Raw genomic sequence first — 24309 nt, forward strand, 5'->3', positions numbered from 1 at the left:
ACCTGACCAAAACCCGAATGAGCAGGTTTTTCCCAGAGGTGGAGGATAAATGTGAATGGTGCCAGAGGGGCCCTGCCAACCACACCCACATGTTCTGGCCATGCCCCAAACTCGCTGGTTCTGAACAGCCTTTTCCGAGGCAATGTCCAACGTTGTAGGGGTGAGGGTGAAGCCATGCCCAAATGTGGGAATGTTTGGGGTGTCAGAGCAGCCATAACTACACATGGGGAAGAGGGCCGACGCCCTTGCTTTCACTTCCCTAATCGCTCGGCTGGCGATCAGCAGCACCACTCACAGCTGCAGACTGGCTAGCTGACCTTTCGGAATTTTTCCACCTGGAGAAGATAAAATACGCCATCCGAGGGTCAGAGGAAGGCTTCCTGACTGCATGGGGGCAATTTGTCGGTCTGTTCCAAAACCTGTTTGAAGCCAACAACAGCCAGAAGAGAGGGAACTGGAAGCATTAGAGGGGAGAAAAACAAAAAGACAAGGAGGAAATCCAGGGACGCACAACCCAGGGGGAGGGGTTGGGGGGGGGGGGGAGGAGAGGAGAGAGTCTGAGACGGACAAAGAGGGATAATACAGGGGGCAGGGAAGGGGCAGCCCCCTCCCACCCCCTCACTCATCCACAAAAAGAAAAAACAACACGGCTGAAGCTGACAAATGGAGAAGCGAGGAGGGGGGGAGCACACCTCCGGATCAACCAGGGAGGATAGCAAGGGGGATGGGCAGGGAAAGGGGGGGAGGGGAGGACACACCGAACTAGACGCCAACAATCTATAAATAAAGCAAAGCAAGCCAAAAGCCTTTTTTCGTTACACTGTACAATAAATAAACACGAACGTCAATGTACATAATGCCGAAAATGCCAATAACATTTTCTTTTTTTTAAAATACATTCAAAACAATGCAGAGATGGTTCACTTGTCTAATTTCTGGGATGAAGGAATCTTATGGGGAAGGCTTGAGCAGGTTGGGCCTATAACTATTGGAGCTCAGAAGGATGAGAGGTGATCATATTGAAACATATAAGATCCTGAGCGGACTTGACAGGGGGATACTAGGAAGATAATTTCCCCTTGTGTGGACTCAAGAATGAGGGGACACCACTTAAAAAAATTAGGGGTCGTCCCCCATTTAAAACTAAGATGAGGAATAATCTTTTTTCTGTCCGAACATTGTTAGTCTGGAATTCTCTTTCCCCAGAGGCATTTTAAAATGAAAGGTAAAACTCTAAAGGGGGTGTAAGAGCTGACAGACTTGCAGGTGTTCGTGTACAAATCATTGAAGGTGGCGGGGTCAGTTGAGAGATAAAACACGTGGGACCCCTGGTTTCATCAGTAGGGTTTTTTATAAAAATTAAGGACGTATGATAAAGCTGTATAAAACATTGGTTTGGGCTTAATTGGAGTATTCAGCCAGTTCTGGACACCACACTATAGGAAGGATGTGACCCTTATCTTTGTGCCCCATGATCTTGCTTTCCCCAACAGTAGAAATATCTTCTCAACATCTACCTTTATAAGAAAAATCTTTAAATTGTAAAGGCCTCTTTATCAGATTAACTCTTAAAAGGTTTTCCTGGATAAAAATTCTCCTGGCTGTTCAGTCTTTCCTGACGAGCATTACCTTTCAGTTCTGATTTTTTTATATATATATAATATATATATCCTTGTTATAAAATGGAGACCAGAATTGTGCACAGTACGTAAAGGCGACCTAATCAATATTCTATGCAAATTCAACAAAAATTCTCTGCTTTTCAGTCCTTTCCCTCGTGAAATGAGCCCAGTGTTTTTTGCTTTTTTAACTGACATGGAGTGATTTATGTACCTGTACTCGAGATCTATTTGTTCCTCCAACATATTTACCAAGGGGTATATGGCCTCCTTATCATTCCTATAAAAGTTACCACATCACACTTATTGAAGTTAATTTGCCAATTATGTATCTTGTGTCAGTTTATTAATATTGTCTTGTATTTTGCCGCAGTCTTCTGTAGCGAAATTAAGCTCCTAATTTGGTATATTTGACATGCAAGTACTTCACTTTGAGTGGCAGTCACATTTAGGTAGTTGCTTTAACCTGCTCTTTCTCCACCCCCTCCCCTCCATTATAAAACTGATGCGCTGATTGGTAGCTATTTTTTTGAAAGATTTTCTAAAATATTTATTACATAATATTCTGATTAAAGTAATGAAAATTAGACTGACCATTTAGTACATGTATTTGTATCCTCCCTACTGAGGCATTTACCTCTTTCAATGTAGTTTCAAGAACATCAATGGGACGGTATGTTATTCCAAAGAAGTAATAGTGTTAGTGAAGATTCCGGCTCTAACTTGTAAGTAATCAATGAAATTATGATACTTTTTTTTTTTAAGTCAAATAATTTGCCAGTTATATTTAAAGTTTAATGAAAAAGATCAATAATAGTTGACACTGTATGAACTTGTACTACTTCTGAACTCTGGTGAGGTATTAGCTTATGCGACTCAACTATAGTGGAGTTAAATAAGTAAATGTTACTAACTGATGGAAGTAGTTCAAATACACCATTCCTATTGTATGAGAATTCTGAAGTCGATTGCTTTTGTGAAATGAATTACAATTGTTTTGGTTCAACCGACTCACACTGATTTCTTTGGGTACCCGAAAGTGGACTTCAAACCAAGTCCGCTTTTGGGCATGTTTGTCGGAGTGTTTCTTGGCGCTGTAGCTGCCAGGATTCACCCCACTATTCATCAGCAATGTCCAAGGTTGTGAGGGTGAAGCCATGCCCAAATGTGCCAATCTTTGGGGTGTAAGAGCAGCCAGAGCTACACATAGGGAAGAGGGCCGACGCTCTTGCTTTCGCTTCCCTAATTGCACACCAGAGAATCTTGCTCGTCTGGCGATCAACAGCACCACCCACAGCGGCAGACTGGCTAGTTGACCTTTCAGAATTTCTCCACCCAGTTTTTTGGGCCTCGGGGAGTTTCTCCTTGCCGAGGCTGATCTTTAGTTGATTTTCTGCACTAGAGAGTGGAGCTCACTAGCAGGAATCGCTACCCAGATCTCGTTGGATGCCATGTGATGCCTGAATCGTGCCCTTTATTTCTTGTCCTACACCAGCTTAAGAGGATAAGCATCCAACTGTTTCCAAGTTTTTGGCTGCTTTCTTAATTGGTTCTGGGTGGCAAGCTGTTTTTGGTAAAGCACCTTGCTGAGGTGAGCAAATCTCCTGATGTACAATGATCAATGGCTTTGGTGTTAATATGAACAAAAAATCAGTTGAAATCATCTGAAATTTTGTTATGTGGACCAATCCCTTTTCCATTATGAAAACTGATCTCCAATTAGATAAATCTGTCCTGCTAAGTTGTTGGAAGGTTGGAGTAGGTTGGTCAGCATGGATTTGTTATCTGTCAAAGGAAGGTCTTGCCTCACAAATTTGATTGAAGCCATTGAGGAAATAACAAGAAGGGTTGATGAAGGTAGTGCAGTGGATGTGATGTACATGGATTTTAACAAGGTCCCACATATGCGATTAGTCAAAAAAATAAAAACCCGTGGTATATAGGGTAATGTGGGAAACTGGATAAAAAGTTTGCTTAGTAGCAGGAAACAAAGAGTAATGGTCGATTGATGCTCTTGTGAATGTAATGTTGTTTCAAGTGGTGTTCACAGGGCTCAATGTTGGGACCGTTGCTATTTGTGTTATATATTAATTTGAACGTCAACATGGGGGGCACGATTGGGAATTTGCAAGCGACACAAAGATTGGCTGAGTAGTGGATAGTGTACAGGATAGCTGTAATCTCCAGAGCTATATAGATGGGTTGGTGGAGTGGGTGGCAGATGGATTTTAACACCCACAAGTGTGAGTCATGCATTTAGGGAGGTTAAACAGATGTACGGAGTACACCATTAATGGGAATATACTCAGGGGTAGGTGAAGTGAGAGATCTTGGCTGACAAGTACACCGGTCCCTAAATGCAGCAATTCAAGTAGACAAGGTTGTAAAGAAAGCATATGGAATGCTCTCCTTCATTGGCAGAGGTATAGAATATAAAAGTAAGGATATAATGTTGGAATTGTACAAAACACTGGTGAGGCCACACCTGGAGTATTTTTTTTTTTATAAATGTTTTATTGAAAATTTTTTCCCAAACAACAATTTTTCCCCTCTTACAAAGCAAACGCAACAATAACAATACAGAAATTTTAAACAATACACAAGTAACAAAACCCCTTTATCTTTGACCTAAACTAAACCCCCCCCCTCCCTCCCCCTGGGTTGCTGCTGCTGGTCATCTGTCTTCCCTCTAACGTTCCCCTAGGTAGTCGAGAAATGGCTGCCACCGCCTGGTGAACCCTTGAGCCGATCCTCTCAGGGCAAACTTTATCTGCTCCAGTTTAATGAACCCCGCCATATCATTTACCCAGGCCTCCAGTCCGGGGGGTTTCGCCTCCTTCCACATGAGTAGGATCCTGCGCCGGGCTACTAGGGACGCAAAGGCCACAACGTCGGCCTCTTTCGCCTCCTGCACTCCCGGCTCTTCCGCAACTCCAAATAGAGCTAACCCCCAGCCTGGTTTGACCCGGGCCTTCACCACCTGCGAAATCACTCCCGTCACTCCCTTCCAATACCCTTCCAGTGCCGGGCACGCCCAAAACATATGTGCGTGGTTTGCCGGGCTCCCGCCACACCTCCCACATTTGTCCTCCACTCCAAAGAACCTGCTCAATCTTGCTCCCGTTATGTGTGCTCTATGTAGCACCTTAAATTGAATCAGGCTAAGCCTGGCGCATGAGGAAGAGGAATTTACCCTGCTTAGGGCATCAGCCCACATACCCTCCTCTATCTCCTCCCCTAGTTCTTCTTCCCACTTTCCTTTTAGTTCGCCCACCGACTCCTCCCCCTCTTCCCTCATCTCTCGGTAAATCTCTGACACCTTGCCCTCTCCGACCCGCACCCTGAAAGCACCCTGTCCTGTATCCCCTGTGTCGGGAGCAACGGAAATTCCCTCACCTGTTGTCTAGTAAATGCCCTCACCTGCATATATCTCAAGAAATTTCCCCGGGGCAACTTATACTTTTCCTCCAATGCTCCCAAGCTCGCAAAAGTCCCATCTATAAATAAATCTCCCACCCTCCTAATTCCCAACTGGAACCAGCTCTGAAATCCTCCATCCATTCTTCCTGGGGCGAACCTATGGTTGTTCCTGATTGGGGACCCCACCAGGGCTCCCCGCACCCCTCTCTGTCGCCTCCACTGTCCCCAGATATTCAATGTTGCCGCCACCACCGGGTTCGTGGTAAACTTTTTAGGTGAGATCGGTGGCGGCGCCGTCACCAGCGCCTCTAAACTCGTCCCTTTACAGGACTTTCTCTCCAGTCTTTCCCACGCCGCTCCCTCACCCTCCATCATCCATTTACGTATCATTGCCACATTGGCGGCCCAATAGTAATCGCCCAAGTTCGGTAGTGCCAATCCTCCTCTGTCCCTACTACGCTGAAGGAACCCCCTCCTTACTCTCGGAACTTTCCCTGCCCACACGAAGCTCGTGATGCTCCTGTCTATTTTATTGAAAAAGGTCTTAGTGATTAGTATAGGGAGACATTGAAATACAAATAAGAACCTCGGGAGGACCATCATCTTAATTGCTTGCACCCTGCCCGCCAGCGATAGAGGCTGCATGTCCCACCTCTTGAAGTCCTCCTCCATTTGTTCTACCAACCGTGTCAGATTAAGTCTGTGCAAGGTTCCCCAGCTCCTAGCGATTTGAATCCCCAGGAATCGGAAGTTTCTTTCCACTTTCCTTAGAGGCAAGCCTTCTATCTCTCTACTCTGGTCCCCTGGATGTATCACAAATAATTCACTCTTCCCCATGTTTAGCCTATACCCCGAGAAATCCCCGAACCCCCTCAAAATTCGCATAACCTCTATCATTCCCCCCGCTGGGTCCGACACGTATAACAATAGGTCATCCGCATATAACGAGACTCGGTGTTCTTCTCCCCCTCTAATCACCCCTCTCCATTTCCTGGAGTCTCTCAACGCCATGGCCAGAGGTTCAATTGCCAACGCGAACAACAATGGAGACAGCGGGCATCCCTGTCTTGTTCCCCTATATAGTCGGAAATACTCCGATCTATGTCGACCTGTAACTACGCTTGCCGTTGGAGCCCCATAAAGAAGTCTAACCCAGCTAATAAACCCGTTCCCAAACCCAAACCTCCTTAACACTTCCCATAAATACTCCCACTCCACCCTATCAAATGCCTTCTCTGCGTCCATTGCCGCCACTATCTCTGCCTCCCCCTCCACTGGGGGCATCATTATCGTCGCACGTTAACATTCAGTTGTCTCCCTTTTACGAACCCTGTCTGGTCTTCGTGCACCACCCCCGGGACACAGTCCTCTATCCTCGATGCCAGTACCTTTGCCAACAATTTGGCGTCCACGTTCAACAATGAAATGGGTCTATAGGTCCCCCACTGCAACGGATCTTTATCCCTCTTCAAAATTAACGATATCGTCGCCTCCGACATCGTCGGGGGTAGGGTCCCCCCTTTCCTGGCCTCATTGAACGTCCTCACCATCAACTGGGCCAACAAGTCCACATATTTTCTGTAATACACACCTGGAGTATTGTGCGCAGTTCTGGTCACCACATTACAGGAAGGACGTAATTGCTCTGGAGAGAGTGCAGGGGAATTTTATAAGAAAGTTGCCAGGTCAGGAAAAGTGTAACTACGAGGAGCGATTAGATAGGTTGGGGTTATTTTCCTTGGAACAAAGAAGGCTGAGGGATGACTTAATTCAGGTGTACAAAATTATGAGGGGAAGAGATAGAATGGACAGAATAAAATTGTTTCCCTTGGAGGAGAATTCTACAACCAGGGGACATAGATTCAAGATAAGTGGCAGAAGGTGTAGAGGGGTCATGAGAAAGAACGTTTTTACGCAGAGAGTAGTGGGAGTCTGGAATTTGTTGCCTGAGTTAATGGTGGAGGCAGAAACCCTAAACTCTTTTAAAAAGTACCTGCAACTGCACCTTAAATGCTATAAGCTACAGGGCTAGTGGCCGGGTGCAGGAAAGTGGGATTAGAAAGGGCAACTGGGTGTCCTGGGGCTGGCATTCACAAGGTGGGCCAAATGGCCTCCTGTGCTGTAACTTTTCCATGGTCTTATGATTCTAAGACCAAGTATAATATAAAAGTATTAAGTTGATTGTTCTTTCTTGGGATGTGTAGTGAACAGCAAACAAAAAACATTCAGTAAAATAAATTGACCATCTATTGAATGCCTATTTTGATTACAGAAACACACGGTTACCATCAGGAGTCCCACCCAACTTTAGAATTGAAGAAATAAATCAAGCCAGTAGCATCCAGGATGATAAAGTTGATTCCTTGAAACAAGCTGTAGCAGTTCTAGTGGATGATTCTACATCCTCAACGGGTGCACTTGCATGTCAAGCCTTTACTGTGAATCTTCATGAAAACATTTCAATCAATGATCCAAATATCAGAGAGCATATTGAGGTTGGACATCCAAGTCAAGGCAAGTACAGTTTTTCTGTCTAAATATTCTTACAGCTGACAACCACTTAAGACAATCATTGCCTGTGTACATTCTAAGCAACATTAACAGCAAATTAGAACTTGGGTAATTACAATTCTGGGAAATTAAATGAGAGTAATTCATCCGCTGAATCTACGCTCATTACTGAGGGACGTTTTTGGGAATGACTGGCTAGCTGCCGCTTACTCGGCTTTCTGTTTCGGCCGTAACTTGGTTCTTCTCCAGAGTAGCTGACTTGGATGAAAAACTCAACTGGTTGAGAATAGAGTCTGAATCCACCTCTTCCTTTACTGTGCCTTGGGAAGCTACTCCCATATCGACTGGATCAAAACAGCCACCATATTTTCCTTAGAAATTGTTTGTGGGAGTTTTAAATAAATGCAGCCAGCCACATTTGAGAAAGCTTGTTGTTCAGTTCCTTAAACTAAAGTGAGGAGAACATTACATCTCCTAAGAAAAGCATGAAAGAATTCCACTAATTCTTCACTGCATTGATGGGAAAATTATTGAAGTTTCTTGAGGATGACAGATGTAACAATGCAAGAATATTGGGTTTGCATTTATTTTATATGGTTGAGTTAGATCATATTTGTGAGGCTTTTATATTTAGCATCAATTCACTGGAATATAGTACGTTTATAGAACTTAATTGAGGATGGGGCTGATGCTGTTCAGATGAAGGAATCCAACAACTGAAACCTTTCAAAGTATACCGTTGCCAACAATAGTGAATCAGAGGTGTGAATTTGTATAACACTGAGGATAATTTCTGTAACATTGAGGATAATTCCAGACTTACAGTTTCAAATGTATTAAAATTCATACTTTTGAACTATTGTACAAATCATAGTTATGCCTCATCCCATATCGATTAAATCTTCTACTCCTCCTACCTCAGCAATAACTTCCAGAACCCTCCAACGATCTGTCTCAGGCCATTTCTCTTTCTCATCCACATAGTGTTGCTCTTATCAGCCTTAGTTTATTACCTCTGATTATGTCACCTTTGCTCATGAGTCGTCAGGTATCTTTCTGATACCGCCACGTGGTTCAAGCTCGAGTTATGATTAATAAGTCAGCTTAGTAAGATTGAAATCAATGGTCATTTATTATATACAACAAGTAATGCTTACACAATAATGCTACTCTCTATATAGGAACCTACCACTACTGGCCAATACTTAACTTTAGGAAGGGCCCACCAGGTCAGGGAAACAAATGGCTTATCGAATCGGATCTGGCTCGTGGGATTCAAAAGGCTGATACGGGTCGATGGCTAGGAGTCTCTATCGTGTAGCGATCGCTGGAGTCAAACTTACGCATTCTGGTCGATGTTCTTACGAAGGTGGCGAGCAGGCGAAGAAGGGAGAGAGAGAGCGGTCTGAACTTGGCCCCTCACTTTATAGGGTCCCGGGGCTTCCCGCCTCTCGGGGCGGCCCTTGACCCTGAGTCCCAAGTGATTGGACTTGTTCCCAATCACTGGGTTCGATATATCCCATAACGGGGCGATTCCTCGATCAGGGGGGTGGTCGTTCACCTGTCTTTGTTTCGGCCACTGCAGGCGCCGGCAGGTCTGGCCCGGCATTCAATTGCTAATATGTTGCAATTGTTCCCGGGGATAGCCGATTAAACTGCAGATGTCTGGGTTGATGTGCTGCTAATGGTCTTGAGTATCGATCTGGGCCGACTTCCCCAGAGCCGAATACGCTATTCTGTCTGCAGCTGTCCGTTTGTGTCCTGTTGACTGCTTTTCCCATCAGCCTTTTCGGTTAGCCATTTTAAATCGGGTTTTGGCCAAATTAATAGGGAATCAGCCATTTTAGGTGGCTACAATGGTCAGTGTTTATGATACTGTTATGCATGTACCTCCTGGTCTCCAAACTTTCCATATGGGAGGACATAAAATTCTGCCTTTAGTTTTGCTGCTCAGTATACAGTTAGGTAGAAAATGTTTTATTTTGTCCTTAAAATAAAATATTTTTTATGTATTTCAGATCGAGTTTCAAATCATACCAGATTTTCTCAGAATTTCAGAACATCCACCATGTATAGTGTTCCACAAATATCGTTAACTGAACAAATACCTGAAACTTTGCTGAGTGGAGCTATGTTAGAAAACCAAAATATTACCTTAAGAAAGAAAGATTCGTGCTCTCGAAGTTCTAAAATCTCTATGGAATTAATGGAGAAGAACGGTACTTCCTTGATTCGAGAATCTCATTCGAGAATTTCTAAATCCAGTGATATCTCTGAATTTAACAGGACAAGTTTGGTTGTGCCACAAGTTAGAATTACTCCAGTGCGGTACAGTTCACCGCTTTTTGATTTAAAAAAGTGCAGCACAAATCTATTTGCTGAAAAACAGTCCGATGAGCCATGGAAATCTGAAGTGACTATCCTTGATGCAGAAATGGACCTAACTACCAGTGAAGCAGTAGAAATTGTTACTGTTGCAACTAAATCTACAAAACACAAAATCAAAAAAGCTGAAGGAGACGAGGTGAAAGTTGAAGCATCCTCAAAGAACGGGGAGACATTGCGAAAAGTAAAACGGCCAAAGGAAAAGGATTCCAACAGCACAAAAAGGAATTGCAACATTAAATATCTAGTGTGTAAAAAGAAACAAAGAAAAAGTTCTGAGGAGGTTTCTGTTTTTGACCAAGGCTTTATAAATAATAATGAAGAACCCATTGCTGGTATTCCAAACAATGAACCAAATGATTGGCATAAAGACAGTATCCCAAACAGTCAGGAGGATTATAGCCAGGTTGTGAGTTTTTCAAAAGAAAACATTTGCAATATCAAAGGAAAAGCTGAGAAAAAGACCTGTAGAGTTGATGAGAGCATTAAGGAAAGCACATCTAATTTAATTGTACCAGGAGCTCGTGGAGATTACCATGAAGTGGAGCTAAATGAACATCTAAATAATGTGGAAGTGAGCAGTGGAATTTCAAATGCTTTGCAAGATCAGCTTTGTAATGTAAAAGAAAACATTGGCCAAGGGACATTTGTTGTGACTGAAAAGTACCACAGCATTAAAGAAAGTACATCTAACCCAGTTACACAGTCAAAGGGAGACTATGATGTGGAGGTGGCTGAACATCCAGATATAAAAGATTATGGGAATTTAAATAACAAGAACACTAGCCGAAGGACATTTGTGGTTACAGAAGAGCACAAGAGCATTAGAGATAATACAACTAAATCAATTTGGCAGGAGAAACTTAGAAAGCACCACAACATTAAAGAAAGTACATCTAATCCAGTTGTGCAGAAAAGGACAGAACATGATGTGGAAATGGCTGAACATCCAGATATAGAAGATTATGGGAATTTAAATAACAAGAACACTAGCCGAAGGACATTTGTGGTTACAGAAGAGCAAAAGAACATTGGGGATAACGCAACTAAATCAATTGGGCAGGAGAAACTTAGAAATCAGAATGTAATGGTCACAGATAACTATCCAGATAGTTCAGAAGAAAATATTGGTATTAAAGGCAAAGCTAACCGAAGGATAGAAAAGCTCAAGAGCGTTAAAGATAGCTCCTCTAAATCAGTTGGACAGAAGAAACTTAGAAAGCAGAGTGTAATGACCACAGATGAATATTCGGATAATTTCGAAGAGGTTTGCAGGACCCGTGATGCTTCAGAAGAAAACACCGGTAATAAACGCAAGGCTAGTCTAAGATTTGTAGTGTGCAAAGAACAGAAGACGGTTAAAGACGGTTCACCTAATTCAGTAATATGGCAGAAAGGCAAAGAACAACATGAAGTGGAGATGGCTGAGCGTTTAGGTAATCTAGAAATTTGCAATGCAAATAATGAAGATAACCAAAAGACGATTGTAGTGCCTAAAAGGCACAAAAAATTATCCAAGTGGGAGAAATGTAGCGAGCAGCAAGAAATTGTGATAGATAATCTCGTAAAGATTCGTCTGGATAATCTGGAAAAGGGCAATAAAAATTCTAATACCGTAGAATGGAATATTAGCAATGAAAAGTGCAAGGCTGACAGAAGAACATTTGTGATATCTAAAGAACATAAGAGTGCGAAAGAAAGTTCTTCTAAACTAACTAAAGAGAAAGAGGAAGAACAGTATGTGACAGCTGAACATTTCCCCAGTACAGAAGGGAGCAATGGAGCAACTGACACACCACAAGATTATATAAAAGAAATAGCTGACCAAAGGACATTTGTGGCAAACAAAATACCAATGAATGTTGCACATTCACCTAATCTAATAGTGGAAAATCAAGGTAAAAAGCAGTGTCTAACGGATGTAAATCAGCATTTTAATCGTTTAGAGATGGGGAGCAATAAAAGCTACAACCAAAACGCAGATATTTCCCAAGAAAACTTTACCAATATAAAGAAGAGATTGGACAGAACAATTGTTGTTTGCAAAAATATTGAAAAAGGCCCAACTCAGTCAGCTTTGCCAGTGAAAAAAGCATTGCTGTACGAAGTCAAGAAAGTACAAGTAGAGTGTGAACAGAACACACACAGAATTTTAAAGAATGATTGGATGGCTATTTCAGAAAAAGGAGGCAAACCTGGTAGGAAAATCTGCATAAATGGCCCCAGTGAATCTGTCCCGCAACTACCCATAGAGGACAATCTTTCAACTGCAGTGCATTCAAAAGTTCAAGGTATACCTTTATCTTTGGTCAAACAATTATGTGCACTTGCATGGTATATATTAATGACTTCTGTAGGTGAGTATGGCAATAATGTGTTGGCTCGCTTCTCTGGAAAAGAAATCTAAGAAGCCAAGATCTTATGGTATTTAAAGTTATGAAGTGATTTGGTAAGATGGATGCGAGGACTGTTTCCACTTAAATATATTATGGCCATTAAACAATCAAATGCGTGGGTCAAGGATGTCTCGGAGGGGTTACAGGACATTTTGGAGAGGGAAGGTGAACAGACGGGCCGTGGTAAACACTGTTACAAAGTCAGAAAATAGGGAGTTAGGAAGCAAGTTGAAAAGTAGAAGCTCAAAAGTGGTCATCGAGATCTACAGCACAGGAAAGGCCCTTCAGCCCATCACGCCTGCTCCTATCAAAAACAACCATCTAACGATTCTAATCCCATTTCCCAGCAGGGAAAAGCCCGCAGCCATGGATGCCATGGCATCACGAATGCATACCTAAATAATACTGTGGCTCCACCATACTTTAAGACAGTGAGTTCCAAACTCCCATCACCCCATGGGACCCCTCACCATCGCAGAGCGGCGGTCACTGGTTGGTGGGCCGTGGGAGAGGGCAGTTGCATGGGCGGAGATCGGCATCAGCGAACCAAGTGAGCCCCTGCTGAGTTGTGGTGCCCCGATGGCACGCAGCGCAACCCCCCCCCCCACCCTGTCTTCCGCCACCCCGCTCTGCCCCACCACTCCAACCCGCAATCCAACCATGCGTCATGTCTTGCAGGATCACCCGGCGCACTACTGGTGTCCCCTGCCCCCAGCCACAACCCCAGAACACGTCAAACGATTGGGCGGCATAGTACAGCGACGCGAGCCCCCAATCACCAGCTCGCAACACCCTGCAGCACCGTAGGAGATTACACCAACTTTCTGTCACAACTGTCTCCAAAACCCTCCACCATTCCAGAGACACGAGCTCCCAATCACCAGCTCACAAGACCCTGCAGCACCGTAGGAGACTACACCAACTTTCTGTTACAGCTGTCTCCAAAACCCTCCACCATCCCAGAGACATCGCCTCAGTTAGACATTATAGTGAAGAGGCTCCTGGGGCATCATCTGGTGCGCAACACACAAACACACATGCAGCAGTACATCAGGTGGAGCTAGGAACCCCCCCCCCCCCCCCAGTGGGTGGACGGTCGGATGGTGGCCCGACCCCAGGGACTAGCTACCGTCTAGTTGGCTCTCGAACTTCTGGAACGGGTGGTCCCATCGATGCTAGAAATGCAGACACAGAACCGGGCACTACATGAGGGGTTGTCAGCAACCATCTGGTGCCTGCAGGTGCTGGTGTAAGAGTCCAACCGCCTGCAGGGGCAGGAGATGGTGCCAAACATGTGTGCCATCCAGATCACCACAGCATCCACGGTGGAGGCCTTTGGGACGAAGGTATCAGCCATGGGTCAGGGTGGCCCTGTCACAGGCAGCCATGTACGAGAGCCACCTTGACATTGCAGCGGCGCTCCAGAGCTTGGCCCAGTCACACCAAGTAATGGCTGTGGGCGTCGGCTGCAATGCCCGGGCACTGGCTGACCTGAGCCAGTCACGGAGGGATGTGGCACAGTTCCAAAGGGAGGTTGCCCAGTCCCTGTGCTCAATGACCGCGAGCATTAAAACCCTGGTTGAGACGGGAGTGAGCTTCCAGGATTGACAGTGCCAGGTGGCTGTGGAGCCCCCTGAGCCCACTGTAGATGCATCCACGTCTCAAGAGGTTGTCCGGCAGACTGAGGGAGGAGGAAGTGATGGGACCTAGGCAAGGGAGGTGCTTTGAGCCAGTTTTGCAGTGCCTTTAGCACAATGCCCTGTTCAGGGAATCTTGGGATGTATGAACATAAGAACTAGGAGCAGGAGTAGGCCATCTGGCCCTTGAGCCTGCTCCGCCATTCAATGAGATCATGGCTGATCTTTTGTGGACTCAGCTCCACTTTCGGGCCCGAACACCATAACCCTTAATCCCTTTATTCTTCAAAAAACTATCTATCTTTATCTTAAAAACATTTAATGAAGGAGCCTCTACTGCTTCAATGGGCAAAGAATTCCATAGATTCACAACCCTTTGGGTGAAGAAGTTCCTCCTAAACTCAGTCCTAAATCTACTTCCCTTTATTTTGAGGCTATGCCCCCTAGTTCTGCTTTCACCCGCCAGTGGAAACAGCCTGCCCGCATCTATCCTATCTAGTCCCTTCATAATTTTATATGTTTCTATAAGATCCCCCCGCATCCTTCTAAACTCCAACGAGTACAGTCCCAGTCTACTCAACCTCTCCTCGTAATCCAACCCCTTCAGCTCTGGATTTAACCTAGTGAATCTCCTCTGCACACCCTCCAGTGCCAGTACGTCCTTTCTCAAGTAAGGAGACTAAAACTGAACACAATACTCCAGGTGTGGCCTCACTAACACCTTATACAATTGCAGCATGACCTCCCTAGTCTTAAACTCCATCCCTCTAGCAATGAAGGACAAAATTCCATTTGCCTTCTTAATCACCTGTTGCACCTGTAAACACACCCAGGTCTCTCTGCACAGCAGCATTTTTTAATATTTTATCATTTAAATAATAATCCCTTTTGCTGTTATTCCTACCAAAATGGATAACCTCACATTTGTCAACATTGTATTCCATCTGCCAGACCCTAGCCCATTCACTTAGCCTATCCAAATCCCTCTGCAGACTTCTGGTATCCTCTACGCTTTTTGCTTTACCACTCATCTTAGTGTCGTCTGCAAACTTGGACACATTGCCCTTGGTCCCCAACTCCAAATCATCTATGTAAATTGTGAACAATTGTGGGCCCAACACTGATCCCCGAGGGACACCACTAGCTACTGATTGCCAAACAGAGAAACACCCATTAATCCCCACTCTTTGCTTTCAATTAATTAACCAATCCTCTATCCATGCTACTACTTTCCCCTTAATGCCATGCATCTTTATCTTGTGCAGCAACATTTTGTGTGGCATCTTGTCAAAGGCTTTCTGGAAGTCCAGATATACCACATCCATTGGCTCCCCGTTATCTACCACACTGGTAATGTCCTCAAAAAATTCCACTAAATTAGTTAGGCACGACCTGCCCTTTATGAACCCATGCTGCTTCTGCCCAATGGAACAATTTCCATCCAGATGCCTCACTATTTCTTTCTTGATGATAGATTCCAGCATCTTCACTACTACTGAAGTTAAGGTCACTGGCCTATAATTACCCGCTTTCTGCCTATCTCTTTTTTTAAACTGGTGTCACGTTTGCTAATTTCCAATCCACCGGGACCACCCCAGAGTCTAGTGAATTTTGGTAAATTATCACTAGTGCATTTGCAATTTCCCTAGCCATCTCTTTTAGCACTCTGGGATGCATTCCATCAGGGCCAGGAGACTTGTCTACCTTTAGCCCCATTAGCTTGCCCATCACTACCTCCTTAGTGATAACAATCCTCTCAAGGCCCTCACCTGTCATAGCCTCATTTCTATAAGTCACTGGCATGTTATTTGTGTCTTCCACTGTGAAGACCGACACAAAAAACCTGTTCAGTTCCTCAGCCATTTCCTCATCTCCCATTATTAAATCTCCCTTCTCATCCTCTAAAGGAGCAATATTTACCTTAGCCACTCTTTTTTGTTTTATATATTTGTAGAAACGTTTACTGTCTGTTTTTATATTCTGAGCAAGTTTACTCTCCTAATCTATCTTACTCTTCTTTATAGCTTTTTGAGTAGCTTTCTGTTGCCTCCTAAAGATTTCCCAGTCCTCTAGTCTCCCACTAATCTTTGCCACTTTGTATGCTGTTTCCTTCAATTTGATACTCTCCCTTATTTCCTTAGATATCCATGGTCGATTTTCCCTCTTTCTACCGTCCTTCCTTTTTGTTGGTATAAACCTTTGCTGAGCACTGTGAAAAATCGCTTGGAAGGTTCGCCACTGTTCCACCATAAAGTCTTTGCTCCCAGCCTACCTTAGCTAGTTCTTTTCTCATCCCATTGTAATCTCCTTTGTTTAAGCACAAAACACTAATGTTTGATTTTACCTTCTCACCCTCCATCTGTATTTTAAATTCCACCATATTGTGATCGCTTCTTCCGAGAGGATCCCTAACTATGAGATCATGAATCAATCCTGTCTCATTACACAGAACCAGATCTAAGACCACTTGTTCCCTCGTAGGTTCCATTACATAATGTTCTCGGAAACTATCGCAGATACATTCTATAAACTCCTCCTCAAGGCTGCCTTGACCGACCTGATTAAACCAATCGCCATGTAGATTAAAATCCCCCATGATAACTGCTGTACCATTTCTACATGCCGTTATTTCTTTGTTTATTGCCTGTCCCACCATAATGTTACTATTTGGTGGCCTATAATCAGTGACTTTTTCGCCTTACTATTCTTGATTTCCGCCCAAATGGATTCAACCTTATCCTCCATAGCACCGATGTCATCCCTTACTATTGCCCGGATGTCATCCTTAAATAACAGAGCTACACCGCCTCCCTTACCATCCACTCTGTCCTTCCGAATAGTTTGATACCCTCGGATATTTAACTCCCAGTCGTGACCATCCTTTAACCATGTTTCAGTAATGGCCACTAAATCATAGACATTCATGATGATTTGCATCATCAACTCATTTGCCTTATTCCGAATACTGCGAGCATTCAGGTAAAGTACACTTATGTTGGCTTTTTTACCTGTTTTGAATCTTAACACCTCGATCAGTAACCTCTCCTAAGTTATATTCCCTCTTAACGTTTCTCCTAATTTTCCTTGTCGTTGAACCCATATCTTCATGTAACAACCTGCCGCGTCGCTTACCATTAATGTTTTTACTTCCCGTTTTATTCCTTTCAGTATTATTGGGCCTATTCACTGAGCTCCCCTCAGTCACTGTACCTTGTACTGTCGCCCTTTTTGATTTTTGACTATGACTTCTCTGCCTTACTTTCCCTCTTACTGCCTTTTGTTTCTGTCCCTGTTTTACTACCTTCCAACTTCCTGCATCGGTTCTTATCCCCCTGCCACATTAGTTTAAAAGTGCAAGAAAGTGACTTCGACAATCAAATTGAAGAATTCTCACAGAGGCACACAGAATCTAAATTGGAAACGAGGTAGTTAATTGTTAACAATTCAACTATATATTCTGAAAAATATGACAGGTTTAGGGTTATTCCTTCGAGCAGAGAAGGCTGTGGGAGAACACAATCAAAGTGTACAAAATTGAGGGAGATAGATGGGAAGGAACTTTTCCCTTAGAGGAGTCAATAACCAGGGAGCATATTTGATTTAAGATAAGGGGCAGGAGATTTTTAAAAATTTATTTAGAGTATCCAATTATTTTTTTTTAAATTAAGGGGCAATTTAGCGTGGTCTATCCACCTACCCTGCACATCTTTGGGTTGTGGGGGTGAGACCCACGTAGACACGGAGGATGAGTATTTGAAACACTATAGCATGTGAAGCTATAGACCAAATGCTAGAAAATGGGATTAGAATAGATATGTACGTTGTGCCTGTGCCAACCATCATATGCCGATGGGCCTATTTTTATGCTCTAAAACCCTTAATATGTGTCAGCAGAACAATTCTATGAGGAGGTAGCCAGTGCAGAAACTGGGGGGGAAAGTAGTTATTTAACATTAATTTGATAGTGTAAGAGAAAATGAGGAGGTTGATGGGACCAAACATGAGAGGAACCAGATTATATTGTCAGAAGTACAGTTTGATTTTGATGAATGCTTGTTTTAACTGTGTTTGGACGTTGTACAAATGGAAAGGACCACAAAGCAACAAACAAATTGTAAGAATTCAAGTGGACCACATCATAAAGCATCTGCAAAATGCAGTTGTAGAAGAGAAAGAAACTTGTTGCACTCAACGCAGTCATTGTTCGCAGAGATGATTATTAGCAAAGGAGGGACCAACCCTGAGGAGAGAACACAGTTCACAGTATTAGCTAACATGGAGGCCAGAAGGAGAAGTTGGATGATCAGCATTTTACTAGGAATAGGATCAAGGGAATTGGAGCTGTGTCTCCTGATCAAGGTGAGCTCAGGGTATAAGCGGAGATAGGAGAGAAACTAGAGAAATATGCATGTTTGAGGTTAAGGTGAGGAGGAGCAGTGAAGGGAGCTTGGCCAGGTGGGAAGTTGAGGTGGCAGAGGAGCATAGCAGAGGTAGCATTATATTGTCTCAATCTTAGTAACAAAAAGGGCCTCAAGCTTCTCTTATTTGTAAATCTATGCTGTGCTTCTTCCAAGGGTAATATAGCCACCCTAAGGTACAGTGCCCAGAACTGTTCTCGAGATGAAAGCTAGCATTCCTTTGTTTTATTGTGATTTAAATTTTATTTATACATTTTTCATTTTAATAACTTATGTACCTGGACCCCCAAGACACACTCAATCTCCACTGTTTCTAGCTTTTCTCCATTTATTGTGTACCCTCTTTTATCTTTTTTCATTCCAAAGTGGATGATGTCACTTTTGCCCACATTGAAATCCATTTATTGCAATTTTGACCATTCATTTTATTAATATTGTTGCGATGATATCCTGCCATCTACTGTTTATGCCATCTACTGTTTATACTGGTTTAAACTAGTATGGCAGGGGGGTGGGCACGGGAGCAATAGGTCAGAAGGTGAGAGCATTGAGGGAGAACTAGGGAATAGGGACAGTGGGGCTCTGAGGCAGAGCAGACGGAGAAATTGTTGAACACAGCGGGTCTGGTGGCCTGAAGTGCATATGTTTTAATGCAAGAAGTATTACGGGTAAGGCAGATGAACTTAGAGCTTGGATTAGTACTTGGAACTATGATGTTGTTGCCATTACAGAGACCTGGTTGAGGGAACGGCAGGATTGGCAGCTAAACGTTCCAGGATTTAGATGTTTCAGGCGGGATAGAGGGGGATGTAAAAAGGAGGCGGAGTTGCGCTACTGGTTCGGGAGAATATCACAGCTGTACTGCGGGAGGACACCTCAGAGGGCAGTGAGGCTATATGGGTAGAGATCAGGAATAAGAAGGGTGCAGTCACAATGTTGGGGGTTTACTACAGGCCTCCCAACAGCCAGCGGGAGATAGAGGAGCAGATAGGTCGACAGATTTTGGAAAAGAGGAAAAACAACAGGGTTGTGGTGATGGGAGACTTCAAATTCCCCAATATTGACTGGGACTCACTTAGTGCCAGGGGCTTAGACGGGGCGGAGTTTGTAAGGAGCATCCAGGAGGGCTTCTTAAACAATATGTAGACAGTCCAACTAGGGAAGGGGCGGTACTGGACCTGGTATTGGGGAATGAACCCGGCCAGGTGGTAGATGTTTCAGTAGGGGAGCATTTCGGTAACAGTGACCACAATTCAGTAAGTTTTAAAGTACTGGTGGACAAGGATAAGAGTGGTCCTAGGAAGAATGTGCTAAATTGGGGGAAGGCTAATTATAACAATATTAGGCGGGAACTGAAGAACATAGATTGGGGGCGGATGTTTGAGGGCAAATCAACATCTGACATGTGGGAGGCTTTCAAGTGTCAGTTGAAAGGAATTCAGGACCGGCATGTTCCTGTGAGGAAGAAGGATAAATACGGCAATTTTCGGGAACCTTGGATAACGAGAGATATTGTAGGCCTCGTCAAAAAGAAAAAGGAGGCATTTGTCAGGGCTAAAAGGCTGGGAACAGACGAAGCCTGCGTGGAATATAAGAAAAGTAGGAAGGAACTTAAGCAAGGAGTCAGGAGGGCTAGAAGGGGTCACGAAAAGTCATTGGCAAATAGGGTTAAGGAAAATCCCAAGGCTTTTTACACGTACATAAAAAGCAAGAGGGTAGCCAGGGAAAGGGTTGGCCCACTGAAGGATAGGCAAGGGAATCTATGTGTGGAGCCAGAGGAAATGGGCGAGGTACTAAATGAATACTTTGCATCAGTATTCACCAAAGAGAAGAAATTGGTAGATGTTGAGTCTGGAGAAGGGTGTGTAGATAGCCTGGGTCACATTGAGATCCAAAAAGATGAGGTGTTGGGTGTCTTAAAAAATACTAAGGTAGATAAGTCCCCAGGGCCTGATGGGATCTACCCCAGAATACTGAAGGAGGCTGGAGAGGAAATTGCTGAGGCCTTGACAGAAATCTTTGGATCCTCACTGTCTTCAGGTGATGTCCCGGAGGACTGGAGAATAGCCAAGGTTGTTCCTCTGTTTAAGAAGGGTAGCAAGGATAATCCAGGGAACTACAGGCCGGTGAGCCTTACTTCAGTGGTAGGGAAATTACTGGAGAGAATTCTTCGAGACAGGATCTACTCCCATTTGGAAGCAAATGGACGTATTAGTGAGAGGCAGCACGGTTTTGTGAAGGGAAGGTCGTGTCTCACTAACTTGATAGAGTTTTTCGAGGAGGTCACTAAGATGATTGATGCAGGTAGGGCAGTGGATGTTGTCTATATGGACTTCAGTAAGGCCTTTGACAAGGTCCCTCATGGTAGACTAGTACAAAAAGTGAAGTCACACGGGATCAGGCGTGAGCTGGCAAAGTGGATACAGAACTGGCTAGGTCATAGAAGGCAGAGAGTAGCAATGGAAGGATGTTTTTCTAATTGGAGGGCTGTGACCAGTGGTGTTCCACAGGGATCAGTGCTGAGACCTTTGCTGTTTGTAGTATATATAAATGATTTGGAGGAAAATGTAACTGGTCTGATTAGTAAGTTTGCAGACGACACAAAGGTTGGTGGAATTGCGGATAGTGATGAGGACTGTCAGAGGATACAGCAGGATTTAGATTGTTTGGAGACTTGGGCGGAGAGATGGCAGATGGAGTAAAATCCGGACAAATGTGAGGTAATGCATTTTGGAAGGTCTAATGCAGGTAGGGAATATACAGTGAATGGTAGAGCCCTCAAGTGTATTGAAAGTCAAAGAGATCTAGGAGTACAGGTCCACAGGTCATTGAAAGGGGCGACACAGGTGGAGAAGGTAGTCAAGAAGGAATACGGCTTGCTTGCCTTCATTGGCCGGGGCATTGAGTATAAGAATTGGCAAGTCATGTTGCAGCTGTATAGAACCTTAGTTAGGCCACACTTGGAGTATAGTGTTCAATTCTGGTCGCCACACTACCAGAGGGATGTGGAGGCTTTAGAGAGGGTGCAGAAGAGATTTACCAGAATGTTGCCTGGTATGGAGGGCATTAGCTATGAGGAGCGGTGAATAAACTCGGTTTGTTCTCACTGGAACGAAGGAGGTTGAGGGGCGACCTGATAGAGGTCTACAAAATTATGAGGGGCATAGACAGAGTGGATAGTCAGAGGCTTTTCCCCAGGGTAGAGGGGGCAATTACTAGGGGGCATAGGTTTAAGGTGAGAGGGGCAAGGTTTAGAGTAGATGTACGAGGCAAGTTTTTTACGCAGAAGGTAGTGGGTGCCTGGAACTCGCTACCGGAGGAGGCGGTGGAAGCAGGGACGATAGTGACATTTAAGGGGCATCTTGACAAATACATGAATAGGATGGGAATAGAGGGATACGGACCCAGGAAGTGTAGAAGATTGTAGTTTAGTCGGGCAGCATGGTCGGCACGGGCTTGGAGGGCCGAAGGGCCTGTTCCTGTGCTGTACATTTCTTTGTTCTTTGTACTGTTTACGATGCCAATATGTGCCAAAAGACTTTGAATATTTTTTAAGGAAGAGTCGGATAGATTTTTGGTGAGCAAGGGGGTGATAGGTAGGAAGCATTTTGAGGTTACTATCAGAGCAGCCATGATCTTATTAAATGGAGCGGGGCCGAATAGCCTACTCCTGCTCATATGTTTTTTTAAAAGTACTGTTTTCTCCATAATTTTTTTTATTTTTAATTTTTATTCTCCTTTTTCACATTTTCTCCCACATTTACACCCATCAACAATAAACAATCATCAGCAAGATATTCCACCCCGGCTAGACCACTCAGACCCTGTTCTGCCAGGCTCCGATGGCCGCAGCCCTCCCCACCTCACTCCCGTTCACTGGCCGGCTTAAACCGTCCAGCATGGAGGCCCCCGCCCGGGTCCCTTTCCCCCTTGCCCGGCCCCAGGAAAGCCCAAAGATCCCCTTTTAGCACACAAACCCCGCATATCCACCTACAACCCAAAGAGCCCTCATTTCGAGTAAAAGTCCCGTCCCTTCCCTTGTCCAAATATATACAACATTGGCTCCTTTAGCCTCTACACCCGCGCGCAATGGTACAAAAAAGAAAATACAGTCATGAGGTTACATCGGCACATGGCCATTCCTCAATTTGTCAGTTCTGCCACAGTCGTTCCGCTTTCGCAAACTCCTCCGCTGCTTCCGCCGTTCCAAAACAAAAGTCCCTGAGCTTGTAAGTCACCCTCAGCTTCGCTGGATATACAATGCCGCACTGCACCTTGCTAATGTACAGTGCCCTCTTCACCCGGTTGAAGGCAGCCCGCCTCCTCGCCAGCTCCACCGTAAAGTCCTGGTATACACGTATACCAGCTCCAGCCCACTGCACTACCCGCTTCTGCTTGGCCCAGCTCCTTCACACTGCTCCTTCACACTGTACCTACGGAAGCACAGAGTCACTGCCCTTGGCGGCTCACTCGCCTTTGATACAGGCCTCCACGACCGATGAGCCCGATCCAGTTAATTTCGGGAGGGATCCTCCCCCTCCCCCAATAGTTTTGCCAGCATCGCGGCAAAATACTCAGTCGGCTTCGGTCCTTCAACTCCTTCGGGCAGCCCCACAATCCTCAAATTCTGTCGCCTGGATCTGTTTTCCAGGTCTTCCATTTTTCCTCGCAGATCCTTGTTCGTGTCCATCACCTTCCGCATCTCCTTCCCCATCGAGGCACATTGATCACCGTGCTGCAATAACGTCTCCTCCACTTCCTTCAGCGCCTCCCCTTGCTCTCGCACCTCCGCCACTGCACTCGCCACCGCCGTCCTCACCGGGGAAACTGCCTCCTCCACCAGCGCACTCAAAACCTCCCTCATCTCCTTCCTCACCGTCTCCATGCATTTCGCAATCTGCGCCAACTGCTTTTCGAATTCCGCAGCCATTACCTTCGTTATTTCTTCAGCCGTAAGCAATGCGGCCTCCCCTGGTGCTCCAGCCTCCATTTTCCTTGGTGACCCCGTGGTGACCTTTCCACCCCCCGACGGACCTTCAGCTGTTTTTTTTTTTACGGCCGTTTTTTTGCTCACCCTCAACATTTTTCTTTCTTCACTGTGCCTCCTCTGCCTTCTCCCTGCTTTTGCCGCCTCCGTGGACCCTGGGACCGGGCTTAAAGCCCCGAAAATGCCGTTCCCAAACGGGAGCCCTCCATTGTGCGGCCGCCTCCCGCCCGCTCTCACCGGAAGTCCAAGTTGTTCACAGGACAGGCCGTCAAGACTTCTGTTTTCTCCATAATTAACCAAACAATTGCAGAAGTTGTGCATTTGAAAAAGTGAACTTCTCTGAGAATTCTGTTGCAATTGCATCTCCAGATTTTCCATTAGTCATTTCACTCATTTTTATTCACCGCTCTGGTATATCCCAGGCCCAAATCGGACAGATTAGTTTCAGTTGACTATTTAGGCTGTAGTTAACACTAGCTCTGTTTAAAGATGTATACTCGTAGCAGATCTTGTCCATTGATTATTTCCCAAAATGCCTGTTTGCAGTAGTGAACGATTTTCAGAACTGTGAAATAAGTTTTAACTTCAATAAAAGAGACTGGATTCAACTCTTCCACCTCCATGTGAACTTCTGAGAATCATTTTCGGATAGAGTGGTGCCTACAGTATTGAACAAAACTCATCAGACCCAAACTAATCCAGGAATGTTATTCAAGAAGCTCAGACAATTTCCTTCAGTATAATTGCAAATTTATTTAATCACAGGACTCTGTAGCTGTTTTTATAATGATAATCTTATAAGCTGGAGTTGGCATGCACTGTCTTCACATCAGTCAAGATTTAATTTGATTGACATAGCATACAGGATAGGAAGAACTGACAACCTCCATGGTCCTAATTCAGGGAAGAACAGCTGCAACCAAATGTCAGATTCTT

General features: G+C 44.5%; 1 protein-coding gene across 2 annotated transcripts in view; it reads left to right on the forward strand.

Moving 5' to 3' along the window:
• LOC140393676 (uncharacterized) overlaps positions 1-24309 on the forward strand; it is a 50671-nt gene that overhangs the window by 21045 nt on the left and 5317 nt on the right. For both annotated transcript variants that reach the window (XM_072479971.1, XM_072479966.1), the window contains exons 5-7: positions 2271-2344; positions 7312-7553; positions 9569-12226. In XM_072479971.1, coding sequence (XP_072336072.1) covers positions 2271-2344; positions 7312-7553; positions 9569-12226 — 2974 coding nt within the window. The remainder of the gene's footprint in view (positions 1-2270; positions 2345-7311; positions 7554-9568; positions 12227-24309) is intronic.

The sequence above is a fragment of the Scyliorhinus torazame genome, chromosome 2, assembly GCF_047496885.1.
Source record: "Scyliorhinus torazame isolate Kashiwa2021f chromosome 2, sScyTor2.1, whole genome shotgun sequence".
NCBI lineage: Eukaryota > Metazoa > Chordata > Chondrichthyes > Carcharhiniformes > Scyliorhinidae > Scyliorhinus > Scyliorhinus torazame.